The sequence below is a fragment of the Rosa chinensis genome, chromosome 7 (genome assembly GCF_002994745.2).
Source record: "Rosa chinensis cultivar Old Blush chromosome 7, RchiOBHm-V2, whole genome shotgun sequence".
NCBI lineage: Eukaryota > Viridiplantae > Streptophyta > Magnoliopsida > Rosales > Rosaceae > Rosa > Rosa chinensis.
The window spans coordinates 5,240,145-5,254,050 of NC_037094.1; the positions used below are offsets into that span (position 1 = coordinate 5,240,145).

The 13,906-nt window shown below is 37.3% G+C and overlaps 2 protein-coding genes and 1 long non-coding RNA gene across 3 annotated transcripts; all 3 read left to right on the top strand.

Annotated features, from left to right (window-relative positions):
• On the top strand, nucleotides 1–1,025 carry LOC112180516. The gene is made up of 4 exons (XR_002928342.2): nucleotides 1–240; nucleotides 436–564; nucleotides 661–892; nucleotides 998–1,025. It is a non-coding gene; the product is annotated as an uncharacterized LOC112180516 (long non-coding RNA).
• Nucleotides 1,026–2,826: 1,801 nt separating this feature from the next.
• LOC121050585 lies at nucleotides 2,827–4,999 on the top strand. Its single transcript, XM_040511259.1, has 2 exons — nucleotides 2,827–4,899; nucleotides 4,982–4,999. Exons 1-2 carry the CDS (start codon nucleotides 2,827–2,829, stop codon nucleotides 4,997–4,999), a joined length of 2,091 nt encoding a protein of 696 aa, XP_040367193.1.
• A 2,280-nt stretch (nucleotides 5,000–7,279) lies between these two features.
• LOC121050399 lies at nucleotides 7,280–12,257 on the top strand. Its single transcript, XM_040510153.1, has 7 exons — nucleotides 7,280–7,284; nucleotides 8,968–8,983; nucleotides 9,320–9,802; nucleotides 9,888–10,112; nucleotides 10,225–10,317; nucleotides 11,265–11,384; nucleotides 11,494–12,257. The coding sequence occupies exons 3-7, from the start codon at nucleotides 9,320–9,322 to the stop codon at nucleotides 11,962–11,964; spliced, it is 1,392 nt and encodes a 463-aa protein (XP_040366087.1). The 5' UTR covers nucleotides 7,280–7,284; nucleotides 8,968–8,983; the 3' UTR covers nucleotides 11,965–12,257.
• The last annotated feature ends 1,649 nt before the right edge of the window (nucleotides 12,258–13,906 follow it).

Genomic DNA, 13,906 nt, shown 5'->3' on the forward strand with positions numbered 1-13,906 from the left:
ATTGCAATGTAGTAGTCACTAGTCAGTCCAAAGAAGAAACAATCTGGAGGAAAAGAGTAGGAATCTTGGTGGGTGTGGTTGTTGGAATATTTGTGCCTTTTAGTGCTTTTGGTTTGAGCTGTATCATTTTGTGTAGAAAATATCTCCCTCGGGGAGTATCGGAGCAGCATTTGCTGTATTAATCAGAGCAAGATCACCCAGTAGCAGTAGGGTTCTCCAATGAGATTCTAACAAATGCGGGTAGGTCATTCACTAACAAAAATGTTGGTCATTTTTCAGATTTTTTTTTTTTTTTTTTTTTTTTTTTTTTTTTTTTTTTAAGGAGAAAGGGATTAGACGATATTAGTTTCTCGGAGACAGACAATGCAGGGCACTCATTTTTCAGATTGATTAACATGTAGGCTAACCAAGTTGGCTTTTTGTCTATCCTATAAGGTTTCTTTCATAAGCAGCAAAGGCAAGCATGCTAGGTCTCCCAGGATGCCGATCACATTTTCATTAGAGGAGTTGGTGGATGTTACCAGAAATTTTGACAGCCTTTTTGGGCTTCGTTCATACGGGAAGGTATAGTATCAATTCAGAAATTGATGTATTATTATGCTCAGTTTGATGTGGACTTGACTGAAAACAATAGAAGCTTTAATTTTGATAGATATCCAGCTCTACAAAGGTAGATTAGAGAATGGGATCCAAGTTGTTATTAGGCGCCTACGTGTGTCAAACAAATATACAATTTGAAATCTTAAACTCCGGTTGGATTTGCTTGCCAAGCTTCGTCACCCGCATGCCTTTTAGGACACCGCCTTGATGGTGGTGGATATGATTACAGTGTGAACAAGGTGTGTCTTGTATCTGAGTATGTGCCAAATGGGACATTTCGTGCTAAACTCTGGTAAGTTGGGAAATTAAACAAGCAATATGTAATCTTCTCACTGAAATTCAGACCCTTATTTTCCAAAATTGTTACCAATATTACTTCCTCTTGATGTATGTGTAGGTAGATCTGAAAAGGTTCTCAACTGGCCACGGAGATTGTTAGTCTCATCGGTGTGGCCAAGGCTGTGCACTTCCTACATACTGGAATTATTCCTGGTTTCTTGAGCAACCAGCTGAAGATGAACAATATCTTGCTCAATGAGCATGATAATGCAAAATTGAGCGACTACGGACTGTCTATTGTCTCAGAAGAAACTGATATGTCTATGGTAGATCTCCCCCCACTGCAATTGGTCCTGATGTGCTTATGAACTTTGTTCTTGGTATTTTGTAGGCAAATGAAGGCCGTAAGTCATGGTAAGGTTTCCCTTTATTGAAGCAGTGTTGTCACTAGAGTCATTTTGTTTTTGAGAGTTAACCACTACTAGAAAAAGGCCCTAAGGGCACACATAAAATTGGGACAAATGAAAGATGTGTGCCTTTAAGTGAGCAATAGGCACATAAGAAGATATGTATGCCTTTTGTTAGAAAAGGAACACATGAAGTGTCCCCATTTGATCAAAATACCACATACACTTGCAAATATGTAATTTTAATCACCACATTCTCTCTCCTTTGTGAAAAGGGACAGAAGAAGTGTGCCTATATGATACAAATACCACATACCCACTCAAATACCTATTTTATCTCAGTCTCTCTCCCTTTCCATTGTGTATTGCGTCAAGCCTCAGAAGACAGAGAAAAGGGAGCGTATATTGACCTGAACTCTCTCCACTTCTTCACAACCTTTGGCGCCAACACACACATCTCTTCCCTCCATTTCTCTCTCATTCTTACCCAGATCTATTTCTCTCTCATTCTTCTCCCTCCACCCAAATTGTTCTTCTTAATCAATAATCAATTTTTTTCTCATCGCAACCAGCACCATGTGTCCTTGTTTCTAGTATTCTATCAAGTTCCCAGGTTATCTGAGTCTCCGGAATCGATCCCGTTCCAAACTGCCATCTCACCAATTTGTTCGTGGGTATGCAAAGAGCACCAAGCCTCACTTCCGTGGCCACTTCTTCTATGCGTTCAAGGTGCTTATCATTCCTCAATGACACCATAAGTTTGAAAGTAGGAAAATTAATTCTCATGCTTAATGGGTTTATTGGGTTTCAGTTATTGATGAAAACTAGTAATTAAATTTCAGAGTTTGGGACATTTCAGAGCAAAATTTTGCTTCAGTTCTTCCAAAGCTTGATATCTCTTATTTGTGGCCACCAACTCTATATTTAAGTTTATCAATGTTTCTTTGATGTTGTGCAGTGAAAGTAATAATTCCTTTGTTCATTTATAATTGGACTTGTAATCTGAGTGGAATACTTATTGTAGCTCAAAATTTGGGTTCTATTATCAATTGTCAATTCATACATTGTGTTTTTCAATACTATTGTGAATTTGAAATGTGAGTTCAGTACAATGAAATTTGAAGGTTGAATAAAGCTATGGTAATGTGATTTATGATTTACGTTATTAGGTTGTCAACAAGTTTCTTCGTCCTAAGTTTGAAAGGCATTTCAGTTGTTGAGCTGATTTCTTTTCTCATTTATGTTTCTGATTTGATTAGATTCATATTCAGTAATGCTTTTCATTGTTATGTTGAAATTTCTTCCACTTATGCCACTGTGGAAATTGTTTGAAAGTTTTGCTTTTCTATAGGTTGTAGATTTGTGGGTTGATTGGCAACTTTGTCTCTATATAATTCAAGGTCTCAGGCTTCTCAAGAGTGGATGTCATTTACACTACACATTAGAGCTACGACAGCGAGGGTGTTGCACAATCATTCTTACTGAAAACCATTGCAGCTGAAAGGTGCCCTTTTTCTTGTGCTGCCTCATTTTCAGTATTATGGATAAAGAATGGGTATTTTTGCACAGGCGTAGTGATGAATATTTGCTTGGTCTACGAGCTTTCATCTCCCATGCAGTGGCTGTTGCTGGGATTGATGGAAACATCAAGTGTCCATGTAAAGTTTGTGGTAATAGACATCAGAGATCAGCTACAGATGTTGAAGATCATCTACAGATAAGTGGAATGGATGATATTTATGCTAATGGTATCTGGGACAAGCACGGCGAGACGGTGCCTAATGTAACTGATGAAATTCACCATATGTTTCAGAATGAGGATATGTCCAGCTTGTTGGCTGATGCCTTTGGGATACATAATTATATGGCTGAACCTAATGTTGTTGATGAACAGTCCTCTCCTCCACAAGGGCCAACTCCCTATGCTGCCAAGTTCTTCAAAATGGTCGAGGAGGCCCAAACAGAATTGTATCCAGGTTGTGGCAAGTCAAAACTATTATTTTTGGTGCGTTTGTACCAAGTCAAAACTATGTTTGGTATGACTGATTCATGCTTGAATGCAATGTTGACCCTCATAAAACAGTGGTTCCCAAATGTGGATTTGCCTGAATCCTTTTACAAGGTGAAGAAGTTCATTACTGACTTGGGTTTGACATATGAAAAAATTGATGCTTGCCCAAATGATTGTATGTTGTACTACAAAGAACACGCTAATGATACGTCCTGCCATGTCTGTGGATCTTCTCGTTACAAGAGAGTTGCAGATTATGAGAATCCAAGTCGTTCTCGAGTTCCTCAAAAGGTATTACGGTACTTCCCATTGGGCCCAAGACTTCAAAGACTTTACCTGTCACGATATACAGCTGAGTCCATGATTTGGCATGTTGAACATAGACCGAAAGATGATGTTTTGAGACACCCGGCAGATTCCAAGGCATGGGAGCAGCTTGATAGTATTGACCCAACATTTGGAAGTGAAGCACGCAATGTTCGCCTTGGTTTGGCTAGTGATGGTTTTAATCCATTTGGCACAATGAGTCAATCTCACAGTACTTGGCCAGTTGTAATGTCAGTATACAACCTTCCACCTTGGCTCTGCATGAAGAAACCATACCTTATGTTGTCTTTGTTTATTCCTGGCCCTACAAGCCCTGGTAATAATATAGATGTCTACCTTCGGCCTTTGGTGGATGAGTTGAAAATTCTATGGGAAGAAGGGATACCAACCTATGATGCATTTAAGAAGGAAGAATTCAACATGCGGGCTGCCGTTATGTGGACCATTAATGACTTCCCAGCATACGCTATGCTTTCCGGTTGGAGTACTAAGGGATATAAAGCATGCCCTCATTGTGGCCATAGTACCAAGTCTTATTGGTTACCTAATAGTCAAAAATGTTGCTACCTAGGACATCGAAGATGGATTCCAATTCTGCATAGGTTTCGGAGATGGACAGTAGCATTCGACGGCCACCAAGAACATCATTTACCCCCCATTACCATGACAGGTGCACAATGTTTGCAAGAATTAAGCAGTTTGAGATTTCAGTTTGGCAAAAACAAAAAACAATCAGAGAAAAACCCAAAGCGAAAGCGATCAGCTGTGGAAAAGCCCTATGATGGACCATGGAAAAAGCAAAGTATATTTTATGAGCTGCCATACTGGAAAGATCTACTATTGAGACACAATCTTGATGTGATGCACATCGAGAAAAATGTCACCGACAGTGTGTTGGGGACCTTGTTGGCTATTGATGGAAAAAGCAAGGATACCTATAATGCTCGTATGGATTGTGTGAATCTTGGGATAAAAAAAAAATTGCATCCAGAGAGTGAAGGGGCTAGACCTCCGAAGGCAGCCTTCAACATGAAGACTGAGAACATGACCATGATTTGTGAAGTATTGGCTTCAAGTAAGCTTCCTGATGGGATGGCCTCTAACATTGCTAGATGTGTTAGAGTTGGAGAGAGAAAGTTAATAGGCCTTAAAAGCCATGATAGCCATATTATAATGCAGTATTTTCTTCCCTTGGCTATCCGATATGCTCTCCCTAAATATGTTGCAAGGATCTTTATAGAGTTAAGCTCATTTTTTCGCAACTTGTGTACTAAGGTGGGAACTGTTGCCACTTTCAATTCTTTGTCAAAACGGATTGCAATAGTCTTGTGCTTGTTAGAGCATTTAATGCCTCCAGCCTTCTTTGACGTCATGATTCACTTGCCAATCCACCTAGCTGATGAAGCTGCCATTGCTGGTCCAGTACATTTCAGATGGATGTTCCCAATTGAGAGGTGATCTATTATGCTACTTTCAGCTTAGCTTTATATTTGCATTAAATTAATTTGCAAGTATAGTTCACTTGTTTTAGACTTACACAACTTATTGTTTGAATCGGAGTTAAATGCCTCCTGCCATTTTGGTTTCCTAGAACTGCAAATCAGTCGATGCTTTATGGTAGAAGATAAAGGATGTAGATAAATATGTTTATCTCATTAGGTATTCTGTTATGACATGTAATGCCTCTGGTGATTATTCAAAACTATAGTTAAGCACACAGAAAATGCAAGCTTGCTGTTTACATGAATTAGCTGTAAAGATATTCCTTATTCATATCTCAAAAACAATGTTTCATCTTTTCTTTGCCTTCCAAGGAATTTGTAAATTTCCTTTGGGCTATCCCAAGCCCTCATATTAATAATTGGTTTCTCATTAACACGTCTCACCATAATATATTGATGTAATATTACAATGCAGATTTTTAGGAACACTGAAGAAATATGTTCTAAACAAAGCTAGGCCTGAGGGCAGCATTGCAGAAGGCTACATTGTGGAAGAATGCCTATCATTTTGCGGCATGTATCTTGGTGATACAACAGTGGGACGTATAAATCGGCCGGGGCGGAATGCTGATTCAACTGACAGTGGAAAACGCGTTGGGCTATCTGTGTTTGCAAATCCTGGAAGATCACTTGGTAACTTTAAATTATTCCAGCTAGATGATGCGGAATGGAATAGGGCACATCGTCATGTCTTGGACAATACACCTGAAGTTTGGCCATATAAACGGTGAGATTAATGTATTTGATATATCTGAATTAGATATTTTGTGGTCATTCCTCAAAATTATTTCCATTCCAAGCTATATATTTTTGTTATCTGGAAGTTCAATTTGGTATAGTCCAGTGAATTTTCAAAATGAATTTTAAATTAGATAATTATCAAATGATGTCGAGTAATAGGCTTACTTTTGGTACAGAGTTGTGGCTCTGCTGAATATTGTTCCAATGTATTGTAAATATGAGGATATGTATTCAAGTGTTTCAATTAGGGAATGTACTACAAGATGGGCTCCAAACAGCACGCAAACTTTTGGTCATAATGGTCTGTAATGTTTGATGTTATTTCTATCTAAAGTAGAATTCCAAGTCTTATACATGCATATGACTGATACTTTTGTTATAGGACCATCTACCTTCCTTAATGTACTTTTTGAATAGGGTTGTTCTTTCTTGGCTTGTTTAGTTTCCATATTGTGAACACTTTCCTTTATATCTCAGTTCATAAAAACAATATTTTGGAGTTGCTAGGGAGTATGTTGAACGTGAGACAAGCAATATAGGCCCACGTGTGAGTGCAATGGCTGCAGCTAATCAAGCAAATTGCTCTTTCCCTGCATACTTTGGTGACCTGGTAAGTGATTTTCACAGATAGCACGAGTTAATTGTTTGTTAGTTGACAACATCCCTCATTAGTTCTTGTATCACATAGTAATATTGGAGTATTTATTAACACAGATTGATGACGATTACATGAATGGAGTTGGTGATATTAGTGAGGATTTTTTAGCCCTAGCTAGAGGTCCTACCCGGTGGGCTAGGCATTGGACCAAGTATATTATGAATGGATATAGGTTTCATGTTAAATCTGTTGACGATGGTAAAACACAGAATAGTGGTGTGTTTGTCGAAATGGAGACAGATAATTATGCTACTGTCAATGATCCTAATCCTAAGTCTGATATGGTGGAATACTATGGCATATTAAAAGATATAATAGAACTGAACTATCGGAATGGCCGTAAAGTAGTGTTATTTGATTGTGATTGGGTGAACGGAAGGCTTCGTCGAAGTGGAATTAAGAAGGATGATTTTGGATTCACCATGGTAAACTTTGAACGGTTGCTACCACCTCCGGACACTTTGGTTTTTGGTGGACAAGCACAGCAGGTGTTTTATGTGCAAGATCCAATTGAGAAAGAGTGGCATATTGCGGTGAATACAACGCCTAGAGATTACTTTGCTATGGGGATGACAGCAGATCATGACCTAGTACCGCCACAAGAGTTAGACAATTCAATGATGGAGGATGATGAAGTAGAGGGAAGATGGGATATGACAGATATTCCGACAGCCGAAGAGCAGATGTGGTCTGAAGGTGAACCATGAATTTCCAGTTTCTAGGTGCTTATGTCTTGTAAAATTATGTCTCATTTTGTGTGTATTGAATGAGCCTGATTCAATTTGTAGACATCAATTAGTTTCACCTTATATCAGTGGGTTGATCAAGCTGGTGCAATGTGTACAATGTGTAATGTAATGAAGCCTTTTGGTACGTTTACCAAATCTAGTTATTATAATAGACATTTCAGTTTTTTTTTTTTTTGTATGAGTTATTCCAAATAAGGATGATAGACTCTTTTGCAAGTTATTAAGTGTCGATTGATCAAGGTGGATCCTAAGAGCAATAGATTCACAAGCACAACATGATTTTAAATATTCACAACATGATTTAGACTACCCTTAACGTTACAAACCAAAAAAAGTAAGAAAAAAAAAATGGCATACACTATCCTAAGTTGAAAAGGTGAACATAAACTGACATTATTTCTAAAATACATTAAACGACTCTTACTTTACATGTGTTCACCACGACCAACCATCTTTTTCGTACCAATCTCTTTCACTAGCTTCTTCTTTAACCCTACCTTCATCAATTGTAGTTCCAGCCTTCTTAGATGTCATGCTACAGACTTCTCCCTCACTTTCAGCATATTGGTCTCCATGATAATGAGCAGTACTAATAATCTCAGTTTCACCACTATTTGAATCCGTTTTCAGTTGTAGGTGTGCAGATGGAGTTAAATGAGGGCCGGTGCGTGGAATATTTGAAGCCGCACGCGGTGGCGTTCCAAATTGAAACACACAATTATTTGGTCGAGGCCTTGCATGTTCTCTACGAGCAACATCGATAGCTTGTTCGATACGCTCTTGTGATGTTGGTAGTGTGGGGACTAAGATTCTTAACATGTCTCGTGCATCGATGTGTGGCGGATTAGGAAGGGCCGCACTAGACGAGTTTGCAGGAGAGTGTTGACGTTGATTTTTCTCATTCGGTGCATCATCATAATATAGACGGCGAGATGATTTAGCACCGCGCTTCATTTTTTCACTATATTAATAAAACGAAAAAAAAAAAAAGTTCAGTTCAAATTTAGAAGAGATTTATAAATGAAAAGTATATATTAAAAAATTAGTAGTATTATCAAAATCATGATGAAGACTTCGGAATGAAATTTAAAGCCTTAATACATCCACTAGTAACCAATTACTACTAACCTTCAAAGAAATTGTTGATGCCCTCGATCCAAAGACTGATTTCTAATGTGTGGAATTTCTTGTGGGTTGGGACTTGGGAATGTTATTTATAGATACATTGGCCACTGATACTTTAACTAGAAAAAATAAAAGATAATTTAATAATTTTTCTGTTCACCGTTTAACAATTATAAATATAAGGAATGAGGCTTATTGGAATCTCTTTTTAATAAAGAGATGAGAATATTGCAGCCTTACAGTATCACAAGCCAAACAGTTCCAAAGCTAGGTCTTTTCATTGTTTGCGATAAGGGCGGGATAGTGCAACATTCCGCCACAAATTTGCCTTCCCGCATATAATTTTCGTTTCAAAAATGAAAAGATGGACACGCGTGCTTAATTGCTTATCATTCTGTCAATCAAACGAAAGGTGGACTTTCAACATCTGCACACGAGGATTGGTTTCTTTGTTTTGGGCGAAACCACTTTTTCAGAAAATTAATCTTCATCAAGTCGTCAATCTTGGAAGGCAATAGGCAAATTGAAAAGCTGGAAAAAGCATCTACAATCGTGCTTATCTTCAGAGGTGTCGGCTGGTAGAGGTACCGTTTACATATATTTTAGATTTACCTCTTTATATATGGTTTGTCTGATCTATCTGCCTAAAATTTTAATTAACTTGTGCAATTACATCTTTATGGAGTTAATGGGTTAGATGTAATGGACGTTGTGCACTGAGAATCTTGATGATTGTTGGTGGAATAGTTGAATAACAGGACATGATGTCTTAATAGTTAACCAATCTTTATTTGGTGTGTTGCTGTTGGTTACTTTTGAATCATATGGCCATAGGGTTTATTCATTCATCTGGAACCATATATGAATATATGCACATAACGATTGCAGGTTTGAGTAATCCAATTAATTGTTATGTGCAGATGAGTGATTATAACTTGCAATTCTTAGGCAACGTATCTGAAGTCAATGATAGGCAAGATGTTAGCCAACACACACAAAATGATGATGAAGGTGAAGAAATTCTTATGAGGATGATTAGGGGAGATCATAACATGACACCAAACCATGCTGATCGCGCGGTGAATGAGATGAATGCATCTAGAGGATCTATTAATAGAAATATCGGAGATATGAGATCAAAAACTGGACATGGGACCAGGAAGAGGGCTGGAAAAATCAAGAAAAAGAGGGGTAAAAATAAGGTTAACTTTGCTCCTTATGGCCCTGAGAAGATGTTGTTTAACAAGTTTGGGCAGCCGGTTGCGCCAGCTGAAACTGTTGCAAGGTTTTCAAGGTATGTAGGATCACTTGCAAGAGAACCTTCTATGTTTCCAATCAATGTACCTGACTTCAGGAATTTTAAAGGGACCGGAAGGGTTGAAAGTGCATGGGCAGAAATAAAGGTAATATGCATGATCTCTTACTGTGGTCTGAAATATGTACTGAATTTTATGAGGATGATTATTTACTTGTGGAGTTTGTATGTAGGCAAAAATAGATTGGTCTGAGCCACAAACTTTGGCAATAATGAAAAGAATTCAGAAGGTTGTGAAGAAGAAATTAAATGCGCGTTGGAGAAAACACAAGCACAGACTTTATGTTGACTACTATATGGAAGACAAAGGACATGCTGAACGATTTGTATGTCCAGATGGGGATGTGAATCAACTACAATGGCGTGAATTGGTACTTCATTGGGACAAATTTGGTGAGGTACAGTTTTCCCCATAACCATGATAGCCATATTTGAGTTTCGATCTCTATAGTTTTCAGCTTATAAATATAATGACAACTAAAAGTGAATGTGGTGGTTTGACAACAATAGAAAAAATCAGTCACTACCAAGAAGAATAGAAGTCAGTTGAAGGTGGCTGCAAACACCGGAACAAAGACATTTGCCCAAATACGATATGAATGGGTGAGATTTTAATATTGGTCGATCATCTGATATGGATCTTTTCATTGAAAACCTGATAGTACTACTGGATATATAGGCATACTAGTAGTTAAGTTGTAACAATTATTATCAGTTCATCACATTTGAAAGCATGCTGCTATATAATTATGGTGCATTTCATTTTCAATTAAATATATGCAAAATCATCTTCAGAAAGAGTTCCGGGATCATGAAAATCAATAATGCTATTTAACTTATGGATATATGTGTGTGTGTGTGTTCATACAAAATTAATCATGTCTCTGCATTTAAGGGCCGGAAGTAGGAGTAGTTTCTTGTTAAGCATGAATATTGGACTAATCATTTCAGTTCAAATGGATCAAGTTCAGACCATCAACATGATAATGGTCTCTTGTAGAGTAAAAGTCTGAATCTTAAAACTTTTGGCCTATTCCCAGATTTTAGTATTGACTATGTGCGGTTTGGAAAGAGTTGTTTTTGGCACAAACTTATTTAGTTACTTCTCCCATCAATTATGAAGTTCAAAAATGTAAAAATATGGCATTGCTTTTTGGTACAATCTTCTCAAAATTTTTGACAACATGGTATAATAGAGTTAAAATGTGTATTCATAGTTGCCTTCTGATCGTAAAATAAATTCATTGTGCTTTCTTATCCTATTGCAACTGATTGAAAAGTGTATTCATAGCTCGATATGAGATCTCTTTACATCATAAGGTCCCGGTTTAGTTTACCTATTGTCGCTGCACTTACAATGACTTTCATTTTAAACATAAATGTTAAAAGCATGCCTTCAGCTTTTACGGATCATTGTTCAAACAATCTGTTCAGGAGAAAACACATTTTCAAGAACCACTGGGGCACATTTTCAATTGATTGTACTTGGTTTTGCATCTATAGTTCTGGATTACATTTGTGGTTGATTATACAACATCATGAATTGGTAGGAACTTGCAAACGAAGGGAAAGAAATAGATCGCTGCACATTCTGGAGATTGATTCACAGCAAACCAAAGAAAGATGGTACTGGGACCGTGCCAATTAATGACGAAGCAGAAAAAATCTTTGTAAGTGTTGTGATCTTGGTTGTAGCTTAGTATACATGGTAGCTTAGTATACATGGTTGCTTATTTATGTAATTAGCTTACTTTAAATTAGTTTCTGATTTTGCTGCAGTTGGAATTGGATAAGCTTGAGCAAAGGGAGCACTTAAATGGTAGGGAGCTCACTATAGACTTATTGAATGAATTGTTTTGTGAGCAATTTGGACCAGAGACATATAATGCAGTTCGAGGGTATGGAGTGGGAGTAGAGTGGGTTGATGTTCCTGGAATACAAACTGCAAAGCCAGCAGTTTCTTGTGATGTAGCATCACTTCAGTATGAACTTGAAGCCTCACTTGCTGAGATCACGAGGTTGACAGAGGTAGCAGCCAAAAAGGATGAGCAATTGCAAGTTGTCCAAACTCAATTGAATAGCATTGAAACTCGTATTGGCAATCCCTTGCATAGTATAATAAGTGCTGGACCTGATACCATTAAGAAGCTAATAGCAGCACTTTCTGATATCGCAGAGAAACAACCTCAATCGATCCAAGAAATGCAATCAACTCCAATGGAAGGGTATGTGACTTTACTTGGACAGTAGGATGGAAACTGTAGGAAGTTTGTTTTGAAGCATATTGCTAGTATCTATGATTCATCTCAAAATTAGTATATATTGGGTCATTTTATTGACATATTGGAGATGAACTATATATATTTTGGGTAATGGCTTCTACCATATTAGATATAGCAATACTAGCTTGGGTTAGAGCGGAGATGAACTAATCATGTAATTATTATGGTCTGGGAGAACAATGACCACTTTTGTATATTGCTCTTGGATGAATGAAATCTGTGTAGGAAAGCTACTATTTGGATTTATGTTTGAAAAGTTTATTGAATGTACAAATGTGATTGTGTATTGTACAGCACCATATGTTTGCTCATGTTGGAGATATACAGGCACAGATGTTACATGTGTCCCCAATTGAAATAATAGGTATTTGTATTTATGTAAAAGGTGGTATACAAGGACCCACTATAATATGTATTTGTATTTGTGAACAGTACAAGTACATTAAGTTCAATATGTATTTGGATGAAGTTAGAATACAAGGGGTCTACATTATTATATGGGGACACTTGAGCTTGAGATATGTGTGCCATTTAGCAATAGGAACACAAGCAATAGGCACACACATGATATATGTCTCTATAGCTCAATGGGGACACATATTTGTCCCTATAGGTATCAAAAGGCACACATAATATTAGTCCCCTTAGGCCCTTTTTCTAGTAGTGAACCATGAGGATATATGCTATGTTCTTCAGGCAAATGAAAAGTATAGAGGATGATGCTTATAGCTTCGGATATATATTGCTCGAGGCTATTGTTGGAGCTTCCGTCTCTGTTAGAAGATCGAGAGGCATTCCTGCTAAATGATATGGTAATTGTAATTGATTAAATTCTGGCTCGTGATGCAAAGCTATCATCATGTCCCTCTATATTCCACATATTTTTGAAATTCGGTTGCCCGTGTAACTATGTAAGAATTGATTGATCATGATTCTGTAATTTGCAGGCATCTCTTAACAGCCAGGACGGCCGAAAGCAGCTGGTAGAACCGATAGTTCTAGCAACTTGTTCACAACAATCTTTATCAATTGAGATCTCCATAATGAACAAGTGCATTTCTCCAGAGGCAAGCCGGCCATCTTTTAAGGACATTCTTTGGAACTTACATCGTTGCGTTGAAATTTTGTGGTTTTCATTTTGTTCTTGGCAAAGTATAGCACTCTCTTGAGGCTACTACATCACCAAGAAATGTGCCTCAATACGGGGAAGTTTAATTGGATTAGTACTTGCAATACAAATCTTCTTTACTACTCTATATAATTCTTCTGTTAGTATGCAAAAAGGAGAATAAAAAAACCCAAAGTTTCCGGAAGCTTGAATCCATCTCAACAAAGAATAGGTAACATGTATTCTGAGAATCCTTATCATGGACTTGATCATCAGAGTAGGGTTTAGTTAGAAAATTACGTGTAAAATTTTATATTGAAAATTACCCATAACGTCTTATTGAAACTTATATTATCAATTTAGGAAGACAAATCAGACTGAAAGCAATTTAGGATACTTAATTAACCAGGGGAGTCTCACTAGCTCAGAGTTTCATTTCGGTGCAATGCCAGAAGATGATATGCGCTAGAATTAACCCTCAAAAATCGAAAACCGAAAACTGAAAAACGAAAAACGAAAAACGAAAACCGAAAACCGAAAACCGAAAACCGAATCACTGTTTACTAAGGCCAAAACATCGTCGTTTTGTTATAGGGTTCGGGACCTAGTCACATAATTGCCAAATCGTAGTGTCAATTTACTGCCCTAAGTTTTTAAAGTTAGCCAATTGCTACTCTAAGTTTTATTTTAGCCAATTTACCACCCTTTCATTAAATTTATTATTCTAAACTTTCAAGATTAACCAATTAACTTCATTATATTTTCAAAATTATTCATTTGGTACTTTATATTTTCAAAATTA

Bases quoted from the DNA above. Each gene is read 5' to 3' on its own strand.
- LOC121050585 (XM_040511259.1), top strand. From the start codon at position 2,827: ATGGATAAAGAATGGGTATTTTTGCACAGGCGTAGTGATGAATATTTG.
- LOC121050399 (XM_040510153.1), top strand. From the start codon at position 9,320: ATGAGTGATTATAACTTGCAATTCTTAGGCAACGTATCTGAAGTCAAT. The intron at 9,803-9,887 runs GTAATATGCATG...GTTTGTATGTAG, and splicing joins GTGCATGGGCAGAAATAAAG to GCAAAAATAGATTGGTCTGA. The intron at 11,385-11,493 runs GTAAGTGTTGTG...ATTTTGCTGCAG, and splicing joins ACGAAGCAGAAAAAATCTTT to TTGGAATTGGATAAGCTTGA.